Raw genomic sequence first — 27,740 nt, forward strand, 5'->3', positions numbered from 1 at the left:
CTTTAATCTGGAGAACGGAGTTCGATTCCCCACTCTCTCATGTGCTGGGTGACCGTGAGGCAGTCACTGTTCTCTCAGAACTCTCACAGCCTTGAGAACTCTACGGGGTTGCCATAAGTCAGTTGTGACTTGACAGCACCTCTCTCTCTCTCTTTCTCTCTCTCAGACACACACACAGATACACACACCCAAATGTAGCAATAAACAATTTGCTGATTAAAAAACACACAAACATTTAAAAGTGTTCTTGGATTCCCGCGGAGAAAAATCAGAAGAATGACTCCCAGTGAAGAATGCATCCAAACCGAGTACCAAAATATAAAGGAAACCGCTACAAATATGGTTGCGTGGTGTTTTTTTGAAACCAGAATGAACAGGTCAATCCAGGCATGACCCAAGTCAAAGGAAAATTTATTGGAATTGGATTTTGGTGTCAGTTTTGGGGTTTTCTTACTGCTCTTTTTGTTAATTTTGGTTACAGTGGGAGCCACAATAGAAGACTCAGTGCGTCCCTCTCTAACCCAATCAAGAATTTCAGTGCTGGAACACACTCCTGTCCCGGCCCCCCAGATGGCAGAGAAGAAAAAGGAGGAGGAGCTTGATCTGTACTGAAAAAGTTTCTAGGTCATTTCCTAGTGCCATGGTGGCGAACCTTTGGCACTCCAGATGTTATGGACTACAATTCCCATCAGCCCCTTCCAGGATTCGCCCTGAAAAGTATTGGCCACAATCCTGCCCAGGGGCTGATGGGAATTGTAGTCCATAACATCTGGAGTGCCAAAGGTTCGCCACCACTGCCCTAGTGGTTTGGCACTGATTGCTGTTGAATTGTACTGTCATACTTAAGGCCCTGTCAGCTACTTGGTAGATTGTAGTTCAGAACGTTCCTATGTCGGAATGGTCATATGGACCCCAAAGCGCCAATCGTCTCCTTCAAAGCAGAACCCCACCCAACAGGACAAGAAGCCCAATTGTCATCTCGCCCAAACCTGCCGCTCAACCCGAGCTCGATCCCATCAACCTCAGTGCGAGGGACAGAACTTGGATTAACTCCTGCCCATTCTGGTTTAAGTGAAGACTGTGAATTAGGTTGAAAGTGATCAGTGAACTGGGCCTCTGCTGAAATTCTGACCGAGCCAGTGCTGTATCTCCATAGGTTGGTTAGGGAGATAAAGGGCCTTCATTGACACACAGGAATTTCTGGTAGAAGGAAGAGAAGACAGCTGGCCGAATGGTTTCCACCAAGTTGGCAGACTGTGGCTACATCATAATAAAAGGCCTGTTGAAGGTTGGGAATGTCATTCCAACTGTTTTTCTGCTGCTCCCCTATTTAAACACACATCAGTGTCAAGGCACTGCGATTCAACCAGACCGCTCACCATTCTTTTTTGTGGGTCCTTGTGACCTGCGCTTAAACTTCTGCTGGGATAACAGCCCACAAAGAACAATGACCATTGCCCTTAAGACAAGTTGATGCATCCTTTATTGGCCACGAAGTGTAGGGTCGGACTTCACAGACGTAGGTACCTGCAGTACTGCTGTCCCATTCTGAATACCTGGGAGCTTTTCATCTCCAGACTGCAGAGCTTTGCAGCACCTGAGCTTGGAAAAGCGTAGGCTAGATCATCTGCCGCCAATATTTTCCCACGCTGGACGTCAAAGGGCCACGACAGTGTAAGTAAATAGTAAAGCCTTTATTTTTGTTTGTTTGTTAAGAACAGCATTTTGAAAATAAAATGTATTTGCCCATGCTTTACAACTTTCTTTTCTTTTTAACCTTGTATGTTTATGTACAAGTCATTATGGTACACGTTGATTGTCTCGAAAACCCTTCAAAGATGTACAAGATTAATGGTATGCAACAGTCAGCAGGGGAGGGGAGAGGGGTACATTATAAAACGCACATTAATACATTTAATAAATATATATTATCAAAAAAGAGACTTGGCTCTCATAAGTTAATAAAAAGCACCTGCCATGTAATCTGGTAAGATGGTACATTAGCCTGATCTGTTGTGTTTTTATAAAAGCTACAATGCTTCCTTTCGTACGGCCTGGGGTTAGAACTGAGTCATAAAGCAGGAAAGTTAGCCAGATAGGAGTGCTGTCCTTGTAAATGCAGTCGCAGCTAGAATTCTATCATGTTTCGCTTACTTAGAGCTTCATACCTAGAAGGAACTCTTCTGGGGACACCCTACCGAATTCAAACACCATGAATTTAGCCCTGAAAAGTATTGGCCACAATCCTGCCCAAGGGAGATACCTGTGTGTAAACCAACTTCCACTTCTAAATTGCTCTTCAGATACAGGCAGGTACAGGGGAAAGTCCCCCTCCTTACAACCGGTGTGATTGCGCTACACACATACCACTGAGTGGACAGTGGCACCAGCACCCAGCCGTGGAATCATCAGTACAGAACTCCACAAGGCTTTGATAGGATCCCCCAGCTTTCATGGAATTCTACATGGGTACACCACAACAACCTAGCGGAGTAGGATATGTGCCAATCACAGAAAAGTAAGAATTCTCGACGTTTCGAGAAGTTTGGCATTTTCTGGAATCCACCTCTTCCCGCCCATCTCCATGAAAGTCCCTGGGAGTTTTGCTGCAGGCATCAGAGAGGTGCGGTGTGGGTTGCAAACTGTGGCACAGTCACCCCAAGGCCACCCTTGTGTAAACGTTGCATAGGCACAGGGTCTGATGGGCTACCTGTAGCTCTAGCTCTAGCTCTTTTGGGGCCAGCTCTCAAGGTGAGAACCCGCTTCGCTCGTCTACAAACCTCTTACCTAACAAAAGTTCCCAGGTGCTGTAGCACTTCGTTGTTTTCTATCCTAACAGCGTTATCAAGTTGACAGTGATGGAGAACATAGTAGCTTTTATGCTTACCAAAGTGAGTTATTGTGAAACTGAATCCCGGCATAATTTTGTGCTTACTGTTGTGGAGTTTGTTTGGCTCACCAGACACTCTACATTCTAAATAACTTCCAGAAAAGGCAAAAGTATACACACCTTTTTTTTTGTTACGTTAACAAAAATATAACTTAAACACAAAAAGTGCCTTTTGTATTTCCAATCGTACATCGTTTGGGGTGGCATCCGACATCACAAACCACAGACTGACAAAAAAAAATTAATGGTTCAGAAGTTGCCGGGGAAGATATATGTGTGTGTGTTTGTGTGTGTGCGTGTGTGTAAATCCCTTTTTATAGTTCAAACTCAGCACACCTCCCCTACCACTATATAGCACAGGCCAGGTTCACATGGGTGGTTAGTGGAACTCCTGTGTTGGCAGGATCCAGCCCTGTCTTTAAGATCCCAAACTGCCACTGGCTTAACGGGGAGCAGAACTGCTAAATCCCTTCTTGTCTAGAAAAGAAAAATTACACCTCTTAATACATTTCCCAATGACCTCTTTTTAAAAAAAAAATCCCACCCCCCAATTAAAAACAGATCAGTTTATTTCCTCCACAAGAGTTTTGTGAACGTTAAATCGTTCTGGCGCTTATACCACGATCATCTTGCACGTTTCAAAGACCCGTTTTCAAACGGCAGGGTTGTGTTTTTTTAATGAACACATGTATACAGGAAAGCGCCGACCCAAGATTTGTGTGCCAAATGTGTTATTTTCTGAGTCCTGGTTTACTCGACTTATACAACACTCTGTTATTTTTAATCAAGCCCTCCTTTTAAACAGGAAGGTTTAGGTCGGCAGGCAATAGATGACCATATGTCTAATTGATTCAGAGTCTAATGGATCTTTTTTTGTGGAAGGGTTTATGCGGCTTGTTTGCCTTGGTCAGAGTTATCTCTCGGGAAGCAACTTGGCTCACCTGACGGATGCACAACAGAAAATTATTGCCATTATCTACTAACAGAATGTGCAGAATAAAAAAAACACCTTTCTGAGGTGATTGTGGTAAGAGTGGCTACAGAGACATCATTAGAACACCAAAGAGATCAACCCAATCTCTCACCTTCCTCTGGCAAAATTAAGAGTATTGTGATGCCTTAACCACCAACAAACTTTTATTCTTGCATAGGTTTTGTGGTCTGGTCTAGACTAGACCCTCCACAAAAGTTTATGCTAGAATAAAAACTCCTTAAAGGTGACACGAGACCTCTTTTTAATTTTGATGGGGCAAATTGACGCAGCTGCTTCCTGAAACTATTTCTTGGCCAGGTAGACAATTCTATCTAGTGTCTGTGTGGCAACTTACATGGTCTTGTTGAGATGGTAAATCTCTGCCTTAGCCTGTACCTTTCCCAAACAAATGATTCTTCCCACACAAAAAGCCAGCAGGAAGTAGATTAGAACCTTCTCCTCAAATCCCATAGACTGTTTCTAGCCTGGCTGACTTCCAGACAGGGAAAAGGTGCGTTTCGAACACAAACCTGTCTGCATTTGAAGCAGCACAGGGTCAGGTGTCCCCATTGATCGAAGTGAGGTCTGTGAAGAGGTGTCCTCCTCCCGGAAACACCCCCCCCCCCATAGTTTCTTTTGCTCCAGCAAGATACAGCTGGTAGCTTTACTTTATTGAAGCGACCGAGCTGTTTTGTTGCTGTTTGTGTATATCTTTTATTCAAAAGCAGAAATGTGTTTATACCAGAGTAAGGGCTAATAAAAGGTCCACCTTGTTTACCTGTTTTATGCCCCCCTCAACAAGAAACCAACCAACCTCAATTGCTTTTAGTCTGTAGGAACGCAGAATGTGATGGCGGCCAGCGCAGGGGACGTAATGACTGATTCACATGCCCATGTATGCATTTCAGTGCCAAATAACAAAGCAATGCTTTTGCCAAACACCACTAAAACCATGGAAATATGCGGGGGGGAGGGGGAGGCAGTGAGAACAGGGGACCCTCTGGAAAGAAAGGGGGGGGGGGGAGAGAGAGAAACCTCTTTCTCCAATAACCAAAAGAGAAATAATCCTAAACGAAATAAAAAAGCCTCCGTAAATTGAACACACAATAAAATGCAGTAAAATGAACAAACCATTTGCAGTCCATGAAGCTTCAGTGTTTAGGTGGGGGTGGGAAGGGAGATGTGGTGGTGGTGGTGGTGGGGAGGGGGGAATCTGACCTTGCCGGTTTTGAGCGCCCTCCAGATAAGCCTCTCACCTTCCCTGGCTTTTGTCTCCCATCCTCCTGTTGCCACTGTGTGTCTGCGTTTTCATGTGAGAGAGAGAGCCTACGAAACGTACAACAGAGGTCCTTAGCCTCCAAGGAGCGGGCCTGAAGACTGCCCCTGCATCGTTGTGGGTGTGAACTGTGTTGTCAAGCTCTGCCCCCTTACCCCAGCTTGGCCAGCACCGTGCGGGCAAGAGGAGGAGTCAATCCTGCCCCACCCTGTGTACACACACAAGCGATTTCCTGTAGCCACTTCTGGGGGGGGGGGGGGGGATCAAACCATTTGGCAACCACAGCTAAAGACCTGATTGGGTCACTTGATATTTGTTGAACAGTTCAGTGCATCAGCCAAGCAGGCACCCACGCCTGCCCTGGTATAGCTTGTTTGAGAAACCTACTAAGTTTTGTGGCATATAAAAATAACCCACCCACCCCTTTCCTCTGGGGCGAGTTTGCCCCCAAAGATTCACTGCGGATCCTAAAGGACAGTTAAAACTGCGTTCTAGAGGGACGATTCTGGACCTTTCGACACGATCGCAGAAGACTGACAGAAGTCAAAAGACGCCCTACAAGGGCAGTCTCTCGTGGCAATGTGGATTAAGTTTCAGTAAGGACACGGACTTAATGTATTTCGTTTTATTTTCCTGTCCAAAGCCACCAGTTTGCCTTGCTCGCTGGCTTCGGCCAACAGCTCCCTTGCCATTTCAGAACACCGTGTCTCCTTCTCTTGCTTTTAAGTGTGCCTACACCTATGTTTAAATTTAGTTTCAGCTTATATTTCACTGCAGAGGTTTTGCTTTTGTGGTTAGCTTATCAGTTCGACAGTGTTCACGTTTGTTTGTTTTTTTTAGAAAGGAAAACAAGCTATCGGATCTAGGACGTCCCGAGCTGCTGGAAGGGGTTTTGTCGGGGTGGTGTTTTGCGTTGCTTTTGTCCTTTGCTAGCATTGGCTCCTCCCTCATCAAGACACACTGCCAGGGTATAAAATCTGTCAATCACTCTCTCTCTCTCTCATCCTCTAAAGCCTAGAAAGCTTTTTCACCAGAGGTGTCTTCCAGTGTAACTTGGCGGAGCGGTTGGAATCTGGAAATAAGAATAAACCCATAACTAAGTGTTCCAGGCTGTTTAGAAATCACATATTTTGTTTTAAAAAAAGAAGCGGCAGCAGCTACATCACTTAGACAAGCACACGAGGCCGTGGTCCTGTCCTACAGAGACATACAACTGATCGGTTATCTGCCCGGCGTGACTTCTCCCTCATCGACTTGAAAGAATTGTGCTGCTAATCCACACAACGGGTGCCTCCCAGCACCTGGACCGCAGCCAGCGCAAGTCGCAGTTCTACACAGACAGACTGCAGCGAAGCAGCTCTGCAGTGCCGTTCTCCAAGGGCTGAAAAGTTCCCCTTTTCCATTGGTCAAAACGGCACATAAACCAGGGATGGGGGTGGCGGTGGGGGCAGAGAGGCCAGCAATACTACTGTGGCTGAGCCTGCACCATAAAGACGTTGACTGTTGTTTCATTCCCAGAGATAACTGCATCACCCAGCAGCAGAACTCAGATTCCCTGCCTCCTGATGCAGGAAGTGGTACAGCCCTGGCGCAGGCTACAACCCCGCCAGGGGACCACATTAGCACCTGTTCATGCCTTAGGTGGAGGTAGGGTGAGACTGTAGCTACAGACAGGCAAGGTCAACTTGGTTTGACCGGTTGTGGCGGGTTTTCCGGGCTGTGTGGCCATGGTCTGTGGATCTTGTTCCTGACATTTTGCCTGCATCTGTGGCTGGCATCTTTAGAGGAGTATCACAGAGGGAAGTCTGTTACACATCTTATCCCTCTGTGCTACACCTCTGAAGATGCCAGCCACAGATGCAGGCGAAACGTTAGGAACAAGATCCACCAGACCACGGCCACACAGCCCGGAAAACCCACCACAACCAGCTGAATCCGGCCTTCAACTTGGTTCATCTCCATGTTTATTCCTCCACTTCTTTCCCCTATGAAGTGTAGTTCCCAGAGTGATATTAGAGGCCTCAAGGAGTCCTCTTCCTAGAATTTCCTAACTTCAACCCTTGACCAGAAGCAAGGCTTATTCTTGTTCTGGGCTCTCGGAGTGGCTCCCAAGTTCCCTTCCAAACATTTATTACATCTGTCACAGTCTTTCAGCCACAGGAGTGACGTCCCCGCCCCCCCCGAACTGGATCCAGCTAAGAGGGGACTCTGATCACATGAGACATATTTTATGCTTTCCCAAAGGATGGAACCAGCTGTCGGTTTAAAGGAACGGAAGCCCAACTTGCATGAGGAGTGGAAGCTGGCCCAAGAGCAGCCTTTTAAGCAGTTGAGGATGTAAGCATGGAAATCGAGAAAGGCGGGAATGAGCACAAGCGTTCTATGCAGTTCCTCGGGTGCAGTTAAATACGCACAATGCAGATGAATTTGAAAGAGGCTGTGTTTGGCTCTCAAACTCTCTCTAAGTCACTCGGGCAGCCGCTGGGCCGTTGATTAACACCCAGCATCTAATGCTTCGCCCCCAAGAGGCAGCACCTGTTTGCTACCAGCTCGAATCCAGCCCCAAATAAGTGCTTTGTTCAATGTGCAGGTCAGCAATTCCCCTTTCTTAGGGCAATGCTGGTTTTGAACCAGAAGAACGTTGCAAAGTTAAAAATCTGAAACATCTTTGTGTCCACTTGCTCATATAGTGGGCGTTATTTTGTGGTTAACGCCATTATTTTTGACGGCTTTGTTCAGACCAATCCCATAAAAGCAACCTGAACATGATCCCTCCCACCCCCCACCCCCCACCCCCGGTCAAAGTCAAGTCCATAAGTTTCGGAAACAGGATATCTTAAACATGCAGCTCTGGCATGCGTTCCTTGCTGCCTGGTCCTCGAGCCCGCCCACCCCTCCCATTACGAGCAAGCATCCACTGGAGTAAAGTTCTGAGTTGAAAGCAGAGAGGTTGTGCATTCACCCCCAAAAGGCATCTTCTTCTACCATCACATTTTGATACTTACAGTCCCACCATTTAAGACCACCGCCATCTCAGTGGGCTGGTAGACGTTGCTTCTGAAGGGGGCGCTCGGACGGCTCCCCAAGCTGCCGTTGCGAAATCCTGCAGTTCGTAAAGCTGCGTTCGAGGGAGGGAAGAAGGGAAGAGGAAAAGAGAAAAAAACAAACAGAATTTCGCTGAGCATGCATGGGCATTAACAAAAATAATAAGCAGGGAATTTATACTCTGACCCATGATCGCTCTCCGGGTATTTGAAGGGCTGTCGCTTAGAGGAGTGCAGGGAGCTGTCCCTGTTGCCAACGGAGGATAGGACTTGCAATAATGGGTTTACATTATAGGTAGAAAAGAACCCTCTGGATATTAGGGGGGGAATTTTACAGTGAGAGTAGTTCAGCAGTGGAATTGGCAACCCCATAAGGGGGGTGAGCACCCCCTCACCGGCAGTCTCCATTCAGTGGCTGGACAGTCATTTCTCAGGGACGCTTTAGGCTGATTCTGCGCCAAGCCAGGAGTTGGACTAGAATGGCCTATACAGCCCCATACGATTCTGTGGGTCTACGCTGCAGACCTCCTAGATAGGAACCAAGGGCCCCACCTCAGGGCAGAGTTTCTGCAGCTATTTCGTCTCGTATGGCTCTCTGTCTTCCACTTGCAAATATTTATCACGGATATTTTCAAAATGCAATATTCATACAGCAGTTGCCACCCAGTCTGCAAGCAACTGATGCAACGGCAAACCTGGGTTGGCAACTGATAGGGCACTCAGCAGCCACCCAGCCTGTGATTCATCCAAACTTGTCCACATAACTTCCTGTTCATGAGTCAGGTCTCAGGATACCGAGGTAAAAAAAAAATTATGCTTGAAAATTAATACCTCTTGCAAGCAGAGAGGTTCAGCCCCAATCATTCTAATGTAGCCCCGTTTAGATTGTGATCCTTTCATTTGCTTTCTTAGAAACCCTTCCCCCACAGTGAAATCAACATGGGGGAATGGTAGAATGAATAACTGTGTGGTGTAGTGGTTAGAGTATTGGACTAGGAGCTGGGAGACCTGGCCTAAAATCCTCCCAATGCCCAGGAAGGATGGATGTAGGCTGCCACCAGTCTCTCCCTGCCTATCCTATCTCACAGGACTATTATTAAACAGGGAAGTGGGGGTGGGGTGTATGCCATCCCATGTTCCTTGGAGAAAAGGCAGGACTGAGTTCCTTCCAGTAAACACGCTCAAGACCTTTTCTTTCAAGCTGGGAATTCCCTAGAGTCAGTATTTGAAATTAAATGGTTTGAAACTAATCCAGAAGGTTAATGAGAACCAAGGAGGAGCGGGGGTGGGGAACCGTCCATCTATTCGGTGATTGCCAGCAGATTTGGTATAGCGGTCAAGGTGTCGGACAAGGACCTGACCAAGTTTGAATCCCCATGCACCGTGGAAGCTTGCTGGGTGACTTTGAGCCTGACCCTGGCTAGCATTTGGATGGCACACTTCCAAGAAATGCCAGAATTGCGATGCTGGGGCAGGCAGTGGCAAATGACCTCCAAAGGTCTCTTGTCTATGGGGACACCGTAAGTTTTGCCACACGATGGCAAAACACCCAACAACAACGTATATCTGGAGCTCCAAGTGGAGTTATATCCTTCTAAATCCACCGGAATGAGCGGTCTTAGAAGTGGCTGATGTTGTTCGTCAAACTACCAGAGAAACAAAACTGAAACGTTGTGGAGCCTTGTCTCCATCCAGATTGTCAAGAGCGAAGTATCAGAACTACTGCTGCTGCAACAGCCCAAATAAATACGCCCTCCGACGGGTTCAGAGCAGGTGAACAGTGAATAATCTTTGTGCAACTCTTCCGCCACCCCTGCCTGCTGAATTCCTGCTTGTAATCTGATTGGCCGCCTTGGGGAAAATGATCCCTGATGCGGTCAGTCCCAGTAATGTGTCTGATTCCAGTCACTCGTGAGCTTAAATTTGGCACTGCATTTAATTCAGGGTACAGTTGGGCAGTGGGTACAAATTAACTGTGGGCAGCCCAGGGCCCTGTGCCGACCTTAATCCACTGCTCAGCACAAGGAAAGCAAGAGACCCATCTCAGGAGAAACAAGGAGCATCCCTGACGCTATAAAAGGGCATCTCTCGAGGTGAAGCGTCACGTTCTCATCCAACCGGTCTTATTTTCGGTTTCAAAAGCATTCAGAAACCCTACCTCATGACTAGCGGGGTCAATGAGAGAGGGCAGATCGATCTTTGTGGCGCCACTTTTCTCTTCCGTCAAACCCCTCCTCAAAAGTGTTCTTTCTACGGACCCTTTTGGCTAAGTCCAAATCCAACCTCAAAACACACACCCTTACTGCCAAGTCAGTACTGAAAAGGAGGAGGACGAGGGAAAGTTTGGATTTATATCCTCCCTTTCTCTCCTGTAAGGAGACTCAAAGGGGTTTACAGCCTCCTTTCCCTTCCCCATGACAAACACCCTGTGAGGCAGGTGGGGCTGAGAGAGCTCTGAAGAACTGTGACTAGCTCAAGATCACCTGGCTGGCGTGTGTTGGAGTGCACAAACTAATCTGGTTCGCCAGATAAGGCTCCACAGCTCAAGTGGCAGAGCAGGGAATCAAACCCGGTTCTCCAGATCAGAGTGCATCACGCTCTTAACCACTACTACACCAAGCAGCGATAATAGTGGCCTCATTTTACCAAAAAGCTGCAGAAGGACTCTGCCTTGACAGGTGCTCCGCCTGTTCTCCTCAACAGCCCCTCTCCCTTTTGACTTGGTTTTGTGGACAGTCATCAGAATCAAATCCCAGATGCATTTCTGAAGGGGAAAAAAAAATCATCCCTCTTGTGCTGACCTCTGAATGAACCAAAACTCAGTCACATTTCAGACTCACGGGATCTGGGGATTGTTTATTTGATCAACTGTCCAAGATCAACCGATTTCCTCATCAGCCGTTCTAAACTTCCTGCCCCCGTGCCACTATGTATTTTCACACAACATCTGAGTCAGCTACGTTGCAAAAACAGCCAGTTGAGATGACCGCTCTCATGCCTCAACAGCGAAGCAAGTGAAAACAGAGATTATTTTTATTTTGCATCTCTAGTAACCCTCTACTTTCCCCCTAAGGAAGCCTTTCAGCTGCAAATATACACATTTCAGTCGTGAAATTCTAGTGAGATCGGAGGATCTCCAGCAACTATGAGCCAGTCCCTGGATGTGACGGAGAGCCTGAAGACAACGTGACTCCTCACGAGGAGACGCAGGCAACACAGGAAAAGTGAATAAGGGGCCTTCCATTCCCCATGCATGGCCAACCGTTCCCTGCTCCCTCCTACCCTGACTCCAGTCTGGCAAGTCATCCTACAGACACAAAGGCCCCTTCCGCACACGCAGAATAATGCACTTTCAATCCACTTTCAGTGCACTCTGAAGCCGAATTTTACTGTGCAGAAGAGCAAAATCCACTTGCAAACAATTGTGAAAGTGGATTGAACGTGCATTATTCTGCATGTGTGGAAGGGGCCAAAGAGAACAAGCTGCCTTTTAGCAGGCAGCAGCCGGGAACAACAGTGGTGTACTGCTGCTGTTAACCTTGTCAGATTTTAATACTGTATTTTTAGTTTGCTTATTATAAACCTCCTCATGATTTTTTTCATGCTTAGCGTGAGATGCCCATAAAGTCTCTGCCTGTTTTGTTACCAAACAAGAACACCCCCGTTGCTCCTTGCCTTTGTCTCGAAAAGCAACACCTGAGAATGCCATTGGAGTCACCACAAAATCTTACCTGCGTTGTGTTCGTCCATTGAAAAGGCTTTATTTTCCATGTAGCTCCGAGGAAGCTGAAGGTCGTCCTCAAACGCTGTCTCGCGCATGCGCGGTTGTGAAGTGTCAAAATAATTAGGTGTGTTTTCCTGTGGCGATGGAAGAATGGAGCAGTGGATCTCTGGGATAGCGTGAAAGATCACAAATATCCAGCCACTGGACACCAGGGCTATTGCAAGGGTTGGGTCACGCCATTGGTCTCTTCTCCCGAGTTCCTTATTACCAAACAGATACATAGTCAGCCAAGCGACCCAAATGAGAACTGAGAAAAAGCTGGCTATAATGAGGCACACTCCATTCTTCTTCCACTTCTTAAACTTTCCGCACACCGTGAAGAAAGAGAAACCCATGGTTACCACCAACAAGAACATGACGTAGATGGAAGACATCGCAAAATCCATCGGCTCGTAACTGCACGCCAACTTTCCATCTCTCACGATGGTCAGTATCAGCCACTCCGTAGCAATAATAACTTGGACCAGGGCGAGACAGACGGCCACACCGGCCAGCTGCCATCCAGACGGGCTTTTGCCGTGCCGCACTAGTTTCCGTAGCCTCCAGGCCTGAGTGAGCAAGCACGAGAAGCACAGAAAGTAGCGAAGAGAACCCCCCACAGAAACCGGCGGACTGCGCATATTGTCTCGTCTTCCTGTATGATGAATGCAAACGCCAAGCCAAAGAGTCCCAAGGTCCCCAGAAGGAAGAGGAAGTGCACCCCCAGAGGACTCTTTTTCTCTTTCTCCTTGATGAAGGGGAACCTCACCAGCAAGATCAACATAAGCAAAAAGGTAGTCAGAACTCCAGCCCCAGCTACGGCCTCCACTACTATCCCCCAGATAGCATCCAGATCACAGAGGTAAATATACTGTGGAAGAAGATCCAATCCACACCCTCTTGAGGTACTGGAGTTCTCGGACGATCCGTAGCCAACCACGAACAGGAGGAGAAGCCCAGCAATCGGAAGGGGGGTCATGGTTCCGTCTGAAACGATACAGCAGGTAGATCAAATAAGGGCCACACAATGTTATCGCAAAGCAAAGCGTTAACAGCGATAAGGTTAACATTGCTGAGGTTAATACCATTAAAACGTCTGTGGTAGAATAATGAATGACAGCACAATAATCATATGGTAATCTTTATTACTGATCAAATTGGACAATAGTAACAGTATCAGGAAGGACATTAATATTAACAATAATATCATGAATGTTGGTGTTATCATAAATATGTCTACTCATTTTTATCTCACCCTTCTTCTAGGGAGCTCAGGGTAGAGTATGGGATTCTTGCTACCCAGTTGCATGGTTGTCAGGTGGGTGGGATGCAATGGGGAGGACAACATTCCAGGGGCTTATGTGTACTAGGTTCTCAAATTGCCCAGCTTTAATTTTTTAAAAAGTAAGTCTCTATCCTTTGCTTATATCTCCACAATCGAAGGGGCCAAAGGTCTACTTTTTAAAAAAATGAAATCTGGGAATTCAGAGCCCCCAGTGAGTATAACTGGATAGGCCTTTGGTTTGATCCAGAAAACCTTTACTCTTGTGAAAGCCAGAACACATACAGTTACCTCATCTTCATTCCTACAGCGGGATTAAAAAATGTAATTCAGCGATTCTGCTGAATCCTCTGCATCTTTCAGTATGCTGCTGAATTATTAAATTGCACCAGAAGAAAGAAGGCTGCAGTTTCCCAGCATTGAGGGGAAAGCATTCTGTGTATTCTCAGATGTATATTTACTTCCAGGACTCAGGGTGTGTTGAAAACAAAACCCTTGGGCTGAGCCCTAGTGAAAGTTTGGCACAAATCAAGGAAGCAGTTGTGAAGGCTGGCAGTAGAAGAGATAGATTCTAGAGGGGTAACCATGTTGGTCTGTTTTGACAAAACCAAAATGGAATCTTGTTCTACAATTAAAAAAAAATAACATCACCATCTGGGGACTCTTGTAATGCACCTCCTCTCCATGGCGGATACAATCAACTTTTCGTATCCCCTCCCCCTAGTTTTCCTTTCCCAGTGAGCATTTTTACGTTGTCGTGAGCTTGCATTTTTGTTCTGAGTGAACAAAAAAAGGCTTTTCTTCAGCTACTTTCTCAGAGCCCGGTGCTTCTCTTCATTTAGTGGGGTTGATTCCCAGGTAATTTGTCTATCATCTGTACGCAATTTATAATGCACTTCAGTGTTTTGGCCAGGACCCTAGGCTAGGGAGTCTTTCCTGCTCTGCTTGCTCATTTGTTTTTCTTTTTTCTTTTTGCACCGTATTCTGTTGCAATCTGCGCAGCATAAATCATAAGTAAAATCTATTATTTTATAATTCTGTCCTTTCCCCTTTACTGTTCCTTACCTATTGAATGATGATTATTCTGTTCGGAAGAACGGGAAGCCAAGTGATTTGTTCTGATATGATGTTTGGTTTGGATCAGGGACATGCGGGCAGTGATGGCAAACCTATGACACAGGTGCCAGAGGTGGCACTCGGAGCCCTCTCTGTGGGCACGCGCACACAGAGTTCGTCATGTGGGGGGTGGAAAATCACCCCCTCCACACACACATCTAGGCTGGCCTGGGCCACTGAGCACGATGTGCGCGCACCGTGGTGAGCAGGGAAGACTTAGCTGGTGGGCCTGGTGTTTGTGCTCCGGGTGGCTGTTGCCTGAGGGGCGGGGGGGGTGGGCAGCGGAGGCAGGGATGCTAGAGAGGCACAGAGCAGTGTGTGCAGAACTTGCTGCAGACTAGAGCAGGCTGGCCCCTGCTCAAGCGGGTGGGGCGGGGGAAGAGGGAGCCAACCGTTTTTTTTCTAAACTAAAACCTCAGCATTCAGGTTAAATTGCCATGTTGGCACGTTGCGATAAATAAGTGGGGTTTGGGTTGCAATTTGGGCACTTGGTCTCAAAAAGGTTCGCCATCACTGGTCTGGGGGCTCATGGGGGCTCACAGGAGCTTTCCGGTCCTCACAACAAGCCTGTGGGGCTGGCTAGCTGGAGAGTGGGGGAGAGAGATTGACTCACAGAACTTCAGGGCCGAGTGGGGGCTTGAACCCAAGTCTCCCAGGTTCCAGCCTGACATTCTAACTACTGTGCTACGGCACTGGACATTCTGCGACCCGATCCCCCGCTCCTCCACATGAAGCCTGCTGGGTGACCTTGGGCCAGCCACTGTTCTCTCAGAACTCTCTGAGTCCACACTGAGGCAGGCAAGGGCAAACCACCTCTGAACATCTGTTTGCCTTGAAGACCTTACAGGGTCGCCATAAGCCAGCTGTGACTTGACGGCACACACACAGCCATAAGTGGAGAGGGTATTAACGTCTCCTGATGCCAAACAGTTCTCTGTAGCAACTATTTCCCTACAGTGAGGGAAAGAAAAGACAAGTTGTCCATTTCCCCTTAGCAGGGTGAACGGTGACTTAAGGACAGAGGAAAACTTAAGGCTGGGAAAACAATTCCCCTCGCACCCGTTATGTCCCAACCCACTACGGTTGCAGTTCACAAAAATGTCTAATCACTGAGCAGCGCAGAAGCTATTATGTAATTTATTTATTCAGGGGTTTTTTTCCCTACCTTCTGATCAGCTCAGGGGGAAACGCTCAAACAGCTTATAAGAATAAAAGTAAGAGCTCCAAGTTCAGCCCGTTATAAAAACACAACGAGGGAGGGAAAGCAATGGGACTCCTCTCGTCGTTTGGCAATTACAAAACAGGAGCAAAAGGATGGGAACGGGAAATAAAAGAGGCCTTTGTTCCAATATCTACTTTTTACATAACGTGTACACCCATTCATCCTGAGGCAGCTTAGTAGAGTTATTCGGAGCTTGTCGCTGGCCCTTGGTCAAAGACCAAGCTCTTGGCCTTCTTTGCAGGCCGTGCTCAAGCAAGGAGCTCTTGGTTGGGTTTGTTTGCCTCCTTCCTTCCCCTCTCTGCACCTCCCCCAGTCGGGGCTGGGAAAACCACCTCCAATCCCTGCTCCTGAACATCCCAGATTTCATCAGACCTATCTCGGGAATTGCTCGCATTTGCACTTTTTACTGTTTCTCCACACTCACTGGCCAGCCTCCTCGGGCTATTTGGAGGATTTCTTGCTGAAAGTGAATATGTGACATCCCTTGGGTGCGACAAGAGTTGGGATTAAGCAAACGGACAGATAGAAATGTTTGGTTTCACCAAGTACAAGAGGATTATGCAGACCTGAACCTTGACTGACATAACTAGCCTTACCACATCTTTGCATGTCCTGCAGTCCCTGCTGCTCCTACCACTCGCCCAGCTGCAAAGATTCTTGTTACCCTTAACCAAGAGTCCCTCTACCCCAGGGGTCTGCAACCTGTGGCTCTCCAGATGTTCATGGACTACAATTCCCTTCAGCCCCTGCCACCATGGCCATTGGAATTGTAATCCATGAACATCTGGAGAGCCACAGGTTGCAGACCCCTGCTCTACCCCCATCACCCCTCTTCTTCTTCCTACCTGCCCCAAGAACTTTCTGTAATGGGTCTGAGTAACCTGACCACCCAACTTCACTTCCTCTTTCTGCATCTGGTGAGGATTGGGGGAGAGTTCCTGAGCTTTGTCAATCAAGAAACCAGGCGTCTCATGCACCTTCCAGATTAAAGGATAAGACAGATGTCTACGAAGGAGGGGCCATGGCTCAGTAGCAGAGCACCAGGTTTGCAAATAGAAAGTCCCTGGTTTGATACCTGACATCTAGTTAAAAGCATCGGGCAGCAAGTGAGGTAACAGACCTCTGCCTCAGACCCCTGAGAGCCATCACCAATCAGAGTAGGCAGTAGAGACCTTGATATCAGAGTAGGCAGTAGACACCTTGATAAACTAGTAGTCTGATTTAGTGGAAGGCTGGGTCATGTCCTGTAAACTCATTCTCTTGTTTAAGGCTTATCTGGTGAACCAGATGGGTTTCTGCACTCCTACATTCCTGCTGGGTGACCTTGGGCCAGTCACAGTTCTTCCGAACTCTCTCAGCCCCACCTACCTTACAAGGTGTCTGTTGTAGGGAGAGGAAGAAGTAAGCAAGCCACCTTGAGTCTCCTTACAGGAGAGAAAGGTGGGATTTAAATCAAAACTCCTCCTAATGTCCACATGGAGGTCACACATCCAGACACCAAACGCTGATGTGCCACTTGTCACAGATCCACAATAGGCCGTTAACTCCCTCTCTCTCTCCCCAACCTTTCCTTTGTTTTGGAGAACGAATTAAGCACCTCACAGCTGCACAACAGGAGGCGACTGCAGTACTTCTCCTGCACCCAGTCTGCTGCAGAACATCCTCTGTCCAAGAGAGGCGGTTGTGAGGCGCTCCGGTCTCCACGAGAGAGGAGAAGACAAGTGGAGCAGGGGACAGAAGGCCGTGCGGATGTGATGACTTGCTGATATGCAACAGCTGCGAGAAGACCAGCGTCACTGGAAAGGACAATGACGCTCAGAAAAAGCTGAAGGCGGCAAGGAAAGAGGAAGGCCCAACATGGGATGGGTTGACTCAGTCAAGCAAGCCGCGGCCTTTGGTTTGCGAGACCCGAGCAAGGTTCTTAAGGATGGGACATTTTGGAGAACATTAATTCATAGGGTCACTGTAAGTCTTGGATAACATCTCTCCCCCAGCTCTGAACAAGAAACGGGGATTCTTTATTCACTGTTGGTGCTAATATCCAGCATATAAGATGTACACGGGTGGTAATTTGCTCTGCAATACCTCAGTCACTTTTTAAGGGGAATCTGTTTCTCGTGTTTGAAGTTTATCCTGTCGACAGTCGGAAGAGGTCCTCGCTGCCTCTCCATGACCCCCCCCCTTGATTAGATCTTGTTTCAAATTGGCTGTTCCCTGTAGCACCTCCCCACCGCTGCCTATTCAGTTGTTTGCAGCCTCTTAACACAACAACAAATTTGCCAGTTTATGGATGGGCACTTTGTGTGCATCTAATGAGGGCCTGCGAAAGGCTACATTTTCACCGCTCTCACTGAAAGATGCCTGCTTCGAACCTTGCCAGCAATTCTTTTGGCAGAGGTTCCAAACAGAAAAATAAGTGACGAATGCTGGCTTGTTGGGGTCAGCTGAGATGTGTTTGCAACAACAACCATCATCGTGAACAAAGCCGTGAGGAACGGCAGCTTTCATGCAGACAATATCTCCAGTCTTCCTGAAATGATACCAGAGTGCAGGCCAGATAGCAATGGACCCAGCCAATTCCTTCTGCTCTTTCATCCAGTGTCGCGTATGTGCCAACTGTCCCCATTTATCAAGATCAGTCTCCTTTTGCTAGGGCGAGTCACATCTTGTTCCTAACTTTATGTCTGTTATGAGCCTGAGATGATACTCCTTTCATTATTTGGAATTCAGCTCCCTCCCCGGGGCCTCTGGAAGCTAGATCTCTGAGTAGAGTATTATGGATGCACCTGGCTAAGTGCGAATGTATGTAAAATTTAAGAACAAGAACGTTTAGGTACCACGCAGCGTGCAGCCGGCCCGTATTAATGCACTGCAGCTGCTACAGAACAGCAAACAATATAGTCCCCTGGCTGAAACTGTGCAGGACTCAATGTGATCTGTGCCTAGAAGTAAGTCCACCCAAGAAACCCTGGGATGAGCTCCACAGAAGAAGACAAGTCGTTTCGACTGTTGCAGGCCCACTGTGGTTTTTCGCAGCGTCCCCAAAACCAAAAGAACAAAACACCGTTGGGCTTTTAAATGTTGAAGAATAAATCGAACACAGCAGGAGGACAGAACTTTCAGCGGTGCGCAGTAATGGAGGGGTGGGGCTCCAACAGAGAGTAAATGAGAAACTAGTTCTCCCGACCACCACCACAGCCAATCTCACAAAACATCTGAAGGCTTGATGAAAAATAGCTCAAGGAAAGAGAAGTGCAGCTAGAGAGGAGGTTTCTTCTGAGGGCAGGAGAAGAAAAGAGTTTAGATCATAGGTGTCAAACTCGCGGCCCTCCTGATGTTATGGACTACAGTTCCCATCGTGGAAGTACATTATGGGAACTGTAGTCCATAATATCTGGAGGGCCGCGAGTTTGACGCCTGTACTTTAAATGTACACCCCACTTTTCTCAACCATCAAGTGTCTTCAAGCGGCTGACAAGCCCCTCTTCTCTTCCACAGACACCTTGTGATGTAGGTGGGGCTGAGAGAGTTCTGAACAAACTGTGGCTAGCCCAAGCAGGCTTCATATGTAGGAGCAGGGAAACAAACCCAGTTCCTCACCTAAGAGTCCGCTGCTCTGGTGGGGGTGGGTGGGGGAATCAAACCCGGTTCTCCAGATCAGAGTCCGACACCATGCTGGCTCTCCAGGAAGTGGGTGGCAAGGGGTTTGGTTCCTGGAACTTTTTTTTAAAATCCTCTCCTTCATTCCCTTGTCCCAGGACTATGTGTGTATGTCAAGTGCCGTCGAGTCACAGCTGCCTTACGGCAACCTTGTAAGGTTTTCAAGGCAAGAGATGTTGGGAAGGTGGTTTGCCGTCGCTTGCCTCCACGTCACACCCTGTCCAAACACAAGGCAGGGATGGGGTTGAGGAGGAGGAGGAGGAGGAGCAAGAGCAAGAGCAAGAGGAGCAGGAGATTGGATTTAAATCCCCCCTTTCCTGTAAAGAGACTCAAAGGGGCTGACAATCTCCTTTCCCTTCCCTCTCCCTGTGAGATGGGTGGGGCTGAGAGAGCTCTGAAGAACTGTGACTAGCCCAAGGTCCCCCAGCTGGCATGTGTGTTGGAGTGCACAAGCTAATCTGGTTCACCAGAGAAGCCTCCACAGCTCAAGTGGCAGAGCAGGGAATTGCACCCAGTTCTCCAGATTAGAGCGCACCTGCTCTTAACCACAACGCCACACTGGTGGGTAGGGAGCCAGCCAGTTTCCAGCACTCTAGGCCAGAACAGCTGGGCCTCTTTGTGGCCACAAACCCTGTCCTGGATTCTCCCCCCCACCCACTTGGATGGGTTGAGGGCAGGTGTCTCTTATCATCTGATAATGTCCTGTTCCTGGTTAGAAGCATATTTTTAATCACTTCAGAAAAGCATCAGCTTAGATGAAGAGCTGTAGAGCTGGTGACTTGCTCAAGTCCTGCGGATTGGTGTCAAACTCGTGGCCCTCCAGATGTTATGGACTACAGTGCCCATCATCCCCTACCAGCACCATGCTGGCAGGGGATGATGGGCACTGTAGTCCATAACATCTGGAGGGCTGCGAGTTTGACACCTAAGGGGTAGAACATACGCACTGTATTCAGTGTCCTGTTTCATGGGCGCCTTCTTGATTCTCCAAATCAAGACAGAGATTCTTTCTAACCCTAATGGAAAGCCATTGATCTGTTTTCGTAACACTGTCCTGGTTGTAAATACCGGGGAAGTCTTTGCTGCGGAGATATATTGCGCTCTGAACATCACCTTTCTCAACATGTCACTGCCAAAAACTAGATCTGACAATTGAAGAATTAAACTGAGAATGAGGTCTTGGCAACAAGAGATAGCAAGGACTCAAATAAACAGGATCCATTCAGCATTAGCCAAGTATTAGGGGGAAAAAATCCAGCCTTTTGTTCAGCACGGTACCTAATAATTCAGCGGGGCGACTTATTTATCTTGAGCCTGCGTCTTTTTTTTTGAAAAGCTGAAATACTTTTGGCAAGTCACCGGCCTCTTATTGAAGCCAGAGGAACGTTTGCGAATGGAATCAGAATCAAGGGATGGCCGTCCGTGTGACGTCTGTTTGCATACCCAAAAGATTATGTAGTAAGAACTCATGAGGTGCCTTTCCACTGAGTCAGACCCGTGATCTATCAAGGTCAGTCAGTGGCTATCGATGGAGCAGGTAGAGCTTTTTCATGTCACTTGGTCTTTTCATGCCACTTGGTCCTTTTAACGGGAGTTGTCAGGGGTCGGACTTAGGATCATCTGCACACCAGGCAGGGGCTGTACCACTAAGCCAGAGTGGGGAGAGCCAGCGTGGCATAGTGGTTAAGAGCAGGTGGATTCTAATCTGGAGAACCGGGTTTGATTCCCCACTCCTCCACCTGAGTGGCGGAGGCTTATCTGGTGGACCAGATGTGTTCCCACACTCCTGCATTCCTGCCGGGTGACTTTGGGCTAGTCACAGTTCTCTCAGAACTCTCAGCCCCACCTACCTCACAAGGGGTCTGTTGTGGGGACAGGAAGGGAAAGGAGTTTGTAGGCCGCCTTGAGTCTCTTTACAGGAGAGAAAGGTGGGGTATACATCCAAACTCCTCCTCCTCCTCCTCCTCCTCCTCTTCTTCTGGAGCAGCAGTGGCGTAGCGGCTAAGAGCAGTGGCTAAGAGCAGGTGCACTCTGATCTGGAGGAACCGGGTTTGATTCCCAGCTCTGCCGCTTGAGTTGTGGAGGCTTATCTGGGGAATTCAGATTAGCCTGTACACTCCCACACATGCCAGCTGGGTGACCTTGGGCTAGTCACAGCTTCTCGGAGCTCTCTCAGCCCCACCCACCTCACAGGGTGTTGGTTGTGAGGGGGGAAGGGAAAGGAGATTGTAAGCCCCTTTGAGTCTCTTACAGGAGAGAAAGGGGGGATATAAATCTAACTCTTCTTCTTCTTCTTCTTCTTCTTCTTCTTCTTCTTCTTCTTCTTCTTCTTCTTCTTCTTCTTCTTCTTCTTCTTCTTCTTCTTCTTCTTCTTCTTCTTCTAAGCCATGGTTTCCACCACGAATGGTGACGCTATTTTATTTACCATCATGGGGACATGCCTATGAGACTTGCAGCCCACTACAAAGGGAAAGGGCACATCCACCTCTGGAGCACGGGTACCCACCCTGCCAACTCAAGGGCAAATGCACCAGCACCGGGTGGGTTACTTTCCCAGACAGCTGTGTAGGGCAGTGATGGCGAACCTTTTTGAGACCGAGGGCCCAAACTGCAACCCAAAACCCACTTATTTATTGCAAAGTGCCAACATGGCAACTTAACCTGAATACTGAGGTTTTAGTTTAGAAAAAACGGTTGGCTCCAAAGTGCACATTACTCGGGAGTAAGCTTGGTGGTAGTCGGTGACTTTGCTTTGAAGCAACTGTGCAACGCTTCTAACGGGTGAATCACGACCTTAGGAGGGTTTACTCAGAAGCTAACCCCATTGCCAGCAACTGAGCTTACTCCCAGGTAAAGCATCACGCTTTTGTTCTTCCCATGAAAATCAGTGTGGTTTAACAGCACTTAACAGGGTTACCTACACTGCTTCCCCAAAACTAGGTCTTAGGTTTAATGCTAATAATCTCCCTGAAATAATTACACTATTATCACATGACGAACTCTGTGCATGCGTGCCCACAGAGAGGGCTCTGAGTGCCACCTCTGGCACCCGTGCCATAGGTTCGCCATCACTGGTGTAGGGGAACCCTGTGCTTGCACAACTTTTTTAGATACTACAAGACACCCCACCCCCCCTCAGATACTTAGGAACCAGTCTTCAGTTTTAAATTCCACGGGGATGAACAAAGCAAAATGCTTTCACACCAGCAATATTTTAGCCCCACCATTCCAGTCAAACACGTGGATGGTCTCAGCCACAGACCTCTACTGCAAGGAAAGCTCTGCTTTTTCGGAAGCAGGATCCTCTCTCTGGTGCAATTCCAGAAAGAACGCAAACCCCCTTCTCTCGCTGGCCTGCATCCGTGTGCCAGAGAGCTGCTTGCAAGTCAGGTTTCCGCCTGGGGTTCTTTTCCAGGCAGATCGGAGGCGCACGCTTGCAGAACTGATAACCGAGCAAACGACAGCTAAGCGGAGATCAGACTGCCGAAGAGAAGTCGTTTCGGAATAATAATTAATAATCAGGGAATGTGCTCTGCGTGCAGAAATGCTGCTACGGCTCCCGCTTAGCCTGCATAATAATGCCATGCACAGAGCTCTCCGCCGCTGCTGCCAGAGGAATCGCGACCCTGCTCGGATGAGGAAATGTAGAGTGAAAAATACCACCATGTATTTTTAGAAGACAGAAGGGCCGGCCCGGAATCCAAGTTGGGCGTACGGTTCCATGGTGTGTGTGCATGTGAGGGGGAGACAACTAGTTCGACAGCAAAAGACACAACATGCGTTTGAATTGTAGTATACCGAGCCCCCTCTGTGCCACCACTAGTACCAGCAAAGGAGACAAGAAGCGAAAGCTGCCTGCAGGCCGGCAAAGGTGCCTTCCTCCCCATTTTCCTCTGCCACTGCTGTGCATCAGACCTGCAATCCTTGTGGCCCGCAGACTCTGTTTCGCAACTAGGCCCGCACTGCAGGCAACTAGCAAGAGGGCAAACCTCAGCACTCAAAAAGTGATCCTCGCGTGGCCGACCGACCGACCGACTGTCCGACCGTCAGGGATGTGGGCTCTAGGCAGTGCAGATTCCGCCAGCCGTTTTATCGGGACCAAACCTGAGCCGAGCCTCCCGCTCGTTTCGAATGCCAGCGAGCCTCCCTGGGAATCTACACCATAATAACCACCCTGCAAACTTGCCTTGAGCTGAGTCAGATGGACGCAGCAGCTCTCCAAAGTGTCAGGTGGAGAAAGGTCCTTTCCCGACACCGTGATCTACATGTGCAGCAGCCGGAGGTGGTGGAATGGCCTATACTTCTGCACTGGAAATGACAGAGAGTTAGCTCTTCCATGCACCCCTTAGTATGAAAGACCCCAGCAAGGAGAAAGGTTCTAGGCCCAGCTGCAGGTTTTCCATCTGCAGGGATGGTTAACGTAGGAGCAACAGGGCACAGCCAACTCTGTCGCTGCCGTCTGAAATGGACCTCTCCATCAGTACTGAAATGGACCATTCCATTATACTGCCTCATCATACATGGATAGGCCAGGCTTGAAGAGGATCGAGCGGGAATCGAACCGGAGATCTCACGCATGTGCAGCCACCGTACCAGGGAAGATGATTTTACCCGACAGTGACTGAGCCCTCTGGTCCATTTAGGTCAGTTGGATCTATCCTGAGCAGCAGCAATTGCCCCACCTCCAGGTCAGGGTCCTTTGTCACCAGTCTGGGTGCCAAGCATGGGCTCTGTCCCCAAGCCTTCTCCTCTTCCCACTTTCCCCAACCACAAGCTTGTCCTCTGAGCATAAGCAGACACTATGTCCCTCGCCACTGAGAAATTCTGAAATAAATGGTCAGGCCGGTTTGATTGCAGGCTCCCCTCCACGTGCAGACTTCAAGTTTGTCCCGGGGCTAACTCTGGATCATCTCCACACCTCTGCTGTCCTTCCTCGGACAAACCCAACTTCCCAATTTCACCCGATGCAGTGAAGAGAACACATTTCGCTGCACAGAGTCTTACGTTATCCAGCATCCTTCTCAGGTGGGAATGGGTGCAAAAATGTTTGCCAGCCCCAACAGGGGTTCAGAGTGGAAGAAACGCTGTCCTCTCTGAGGAGAAACTATGCTGGTTCAGAGGAGCACTCGGCCCCTGGTTGCTAGCTTATAAGAGCCCAAGGTAGGCAAGAACCAACTATGAACAGCTCCAGCTGCGACCGGTGCCACCTATCTTGCAAAAAGCCACTCGCCACCACGCTCTGCCCTCCCTTTCTCCTGTGCACACCACGCAAACACCAGTCCTCTCCAGACGCAGGCCCGGAGGGCTTCTTCTGTGCACTCCCCCAACAACATCTCTAGAAGGAGGGTTTCCGCCAGATCTGTTTCTCCCTCCCGTGCGCACCTTGAAGTTCTCACAGCGTTTGGTTATTTCTTCCGCTTGCCCTGTGAGTGCCCGAACAGGCAGATGAGCTACGTCCTACACACGCACACACACGCACACACGCACACATTTAATCTTCTCTGCAACCTCCCCATCCTTTCGACCTGCTCCTCTTTGCAGTATCTGCAGTGCCTGGTCCCCCCCCATGACTTACGGTCAAGCCTGCTTCCCAAGTGGCCCCCGTGCCTGTCCGTTGACTCCCCATTTCTCCAAGGCTGGACTCATCCCTCCCCCATCCCCAGCCTTCCCTGCCTGTCCTATATCCAGTCTAATCCCCTCCACGCAGTCTTAGGCTGAGCCTGCCGTCTGCTATCAACTACCAAGCTAATTCTGCAGAGAGAGGCGGGGAGCAGAGAGGAAGCAGCAGAGAGGAAGCTTTGCCGGCTGTCCTCCCTCCCAGCCTTCCAAAGATCAGTAGGGTTTGAGCGCTGTCTGGGGTGCCGACAGCTGTCAATCTCCCAGGTTTGTGGGTGGGCCTAGCATCTCCCCTCCTTGGCAAGGACTTCATGTCAGCTTTGGGAAGGAACCACACACCCCTTGGGCCTTTACGCCTCCAGGCCCGCCGTCATAGCTTCTTCTCCACCCTTCTCACCTGTCATTTCTAGAGAAAAATGGTTCTGTGTCATTCAAAAGCTTGCCAATTGCATTTTGAACCCAGGAGAGTCAAACGGTTAGGAACTCCCGGGACACGCAGCTTCGCAGGTCGCCGACACAGCAGTAAGCATCACTGAGACTTCATTTGTGAGTAAACAAGCTGGATTGCACAGCGCATCCCTAGAGGCCCTGCTTCAACCCCCCCCGGACCCCAAACGAGTGGGGATACTTTGCTCAGGCAAGGGACCCGATGCCAGCTCTCTCTCGCAATCCTTTCCCGATGCTGGAGGACCCAGTCCGCGTTCAGTCCAGCTTGCCGCAGCCAGCCCGTGTCCTCTCCAGCTGTTTATTTGCAACAACAACAACAAAAGCCGCGTTGCCCCACCAGCCAAGGAGGCTCAAGCAACCTTGGGCATCTTTTCTTCCTTCGGTCTCCAGGATCGGAAGGGCAGGAGAAGGAGCCTGCAGGATTCTCCTCCCCAATGGAGGCACAGCACACATTACCTCCCCCCACCCCCATTTCCAGCACCTGGGCGGCCCAGTGGTGGGATCCAAAAATTTTAATAACAGGTTCCAATGGGGGTGGGATTCAAACAGTGGCGCCACGGCACACACGCACCTGCAGTCCCTATTGGGCAGGGAGGTTGCTTCAGTAACCCCTTCTCGGCACTCAGAAAAAAATGAGTAACCACTTCTGGAGAAGTGGTGAGAACTGGTTGGATCCCGCCTCTGCTTGGGCCCCTGCGGCACAGCGACCCACCCCCCACCCAGTTTGACCGGCTGCTCCGAAGTTTTGCAGAGGGATCCCGCGGCTCTGGGGCGGTCCGCCCTTGCCCCGTTTGGGTCCCCACCTGCCCTCTCCTTGCCATGTTCTGCTCCCCGCCAGAGCTTTGGGCTTCACGAAAGCCGGAGCAAAACTCCCGGCTCCGGATCAACAGCACAACCGGGAATCGCGGTTCCGAGGAATAAAGCGAGTCTCCAGCGCGACGGTCCCGGGACCCCCAACGCTGCGGGTCCCCTTTGCTGCGACAGACGGACAGCGCGGTCTTGGCATCCCCGGAATCCCGTCCCTTTAACCGTCCTGGAGCTGCGGGCCCGGGCCAGGAGAGCGCCTCGCCCTCGGAACCGACGCAGGGGGGTCCTCAACAGCCAGCCCCCACCCCCGAGCTCCGAAGGATCCCATCGCAGGGAGGGGGCACAGGGGAATAGCCTGGCCGAGAACAGCGGGACCGACCCCGGGGAAAGGCGCGTCCCCTAACCGGGGCTCCCTCGCCCTGCTTGGGCTGAAATGCAACGAAAGCGGCGCCGTCCCAACAGCCCCCCCCCCAGACCCAACCCCCCCAGCTTTATCCCTTGAAAAGGGGGAGCCCACCCCCCTCCCAAAACAACTTTGCTCGTCTGCCCAGCGGGTGCCAGATCCTCCCGGGCGCGCCCGAGGTTCCCCAGCGGTTCCCCCCCCCCAAAAAAAAAACCGGGCACCGGGACCCTCCGCTTTGTCTGCGGGCGCCCAGCCCCGCGAGCTCACCGGTGGCGGCTGCCCGTCCGGCAGGCTGGTCGTGGGTGGCGCAGCGAGCGCAGTCCCGGTTGGGGCGCCCCACAGACCCCCCCGCCGCGCTGCAGCCCCGACCCGGCTCATGGAGCGCCGCACCGAGGGCCGCCTGGCTGGCTGGCTGGCTGGCTGGCTGACAGCTCCCTCGCCCCGGCGGCACAGCCCCTCTCGGCCGGGCTCCGGCGTCAGCTCCGCCCCCCAGCCGCCCTCTGGCCCACCCACCGACCCAGCCCGCCTGCCCCCTCCCTCCCTCCCTCCCTCCGGAGCGGCCCACAGCGCCCCCCCACCCCGCCCGCGGGTCTGAAAGAGGCGTGGCTCGTCTTTGGGCTGCGTCGACCCGGGACAAACCCGGGACAAACATTCCGCCGCCCCCCCCCCCCAATGTACCCGGTCCAAGCCAAATATGATCAAACAGATCGCTTGGCTTTTTCTGTTCCTGTGAAGAGAATTGTGACAAAGGGTCGCTGGGGGAGAAGCCCCCTTGATAGACACCGGGCTCAAACGGCCCCAAACTGCCCAAACGTAAAGCAAACGGACTTGCCGGGATGCTTAACGGGGACAGGGAGGTGTGTTGAGAGGCCAGTTTTCATCGTGCAGGGAGAGGAGGCAGGTGAGCCCGGGCTCCAGGTGCGGTTGTCTTCCTGCACCTAGCTACCTTTAGACTGAGAGTCTTTGTAGTCCCTGGATTCTCAACTCCAAAATGTGCGACTGGTTTTGCAGTTGCCCAACGACGTGGCCTTTGGTGCCCCCTGGTGGGGTTTTCAAGGTACGACGCTAACGGGACGGTTTGCCATTGCCTGCCTCTGCACAGGGACCCCGGTGTTGCTTGGAAGACTCCTGTCCGAATACGAGCCAGGCCGGACCCTGCTTAGCTTCTGAGATCAGGGCAGTTGCCTTCATCCTCCTCGGTCAGGGCAGAAGAAGAAGAAGAAGAGTTTGGATTTATATCC

General features: G+C 49.9%; 1 protein-coding gene across 1 annotated transcript; it reads right to left on the bottom strand.

The window, feature by feature from the left end:
- Window positions 1-1,675: 1,675 nt before the first annotated feature.
- On the bottom strand, window positions 1,676-26,948 carry GPRC5B (G protein-coupled receptor class C group 5 member B). The gene is given in 5 exon segments (XM_048493141.1): window positions 1,676-6,211; window positions 8,145-8,257; window positions 11,915-12,542; window positions 12,545-12,933; window positions 26,767-26,948. Coding segments are annotated over 4 exon segments (1,167 nt in total). The 5' UTR covers window positions 12,926-12,933; window positions 26,767-26,948; the 3' UTR covers window positions 1,676-6,166.
- Window positions 26,949-27,740: the final 792 nt, after the last annotated feature.

Source organism: Sphaerodactylus townsendi, linkage group LG04, assembly GCF_021028975.2.
Source record: "Sphaerodactylus townsendi isolate TG3544 linkage group LG04, MPM_Stown_v2.3, whole genome shotgun sequence".
NCBI lineage: Eukaryota > Metazoa > Chordata > Lepidosauria > Squamata > Sphaerodactylidae > Sphaerodactylus > Sphaerodactylus townsendi.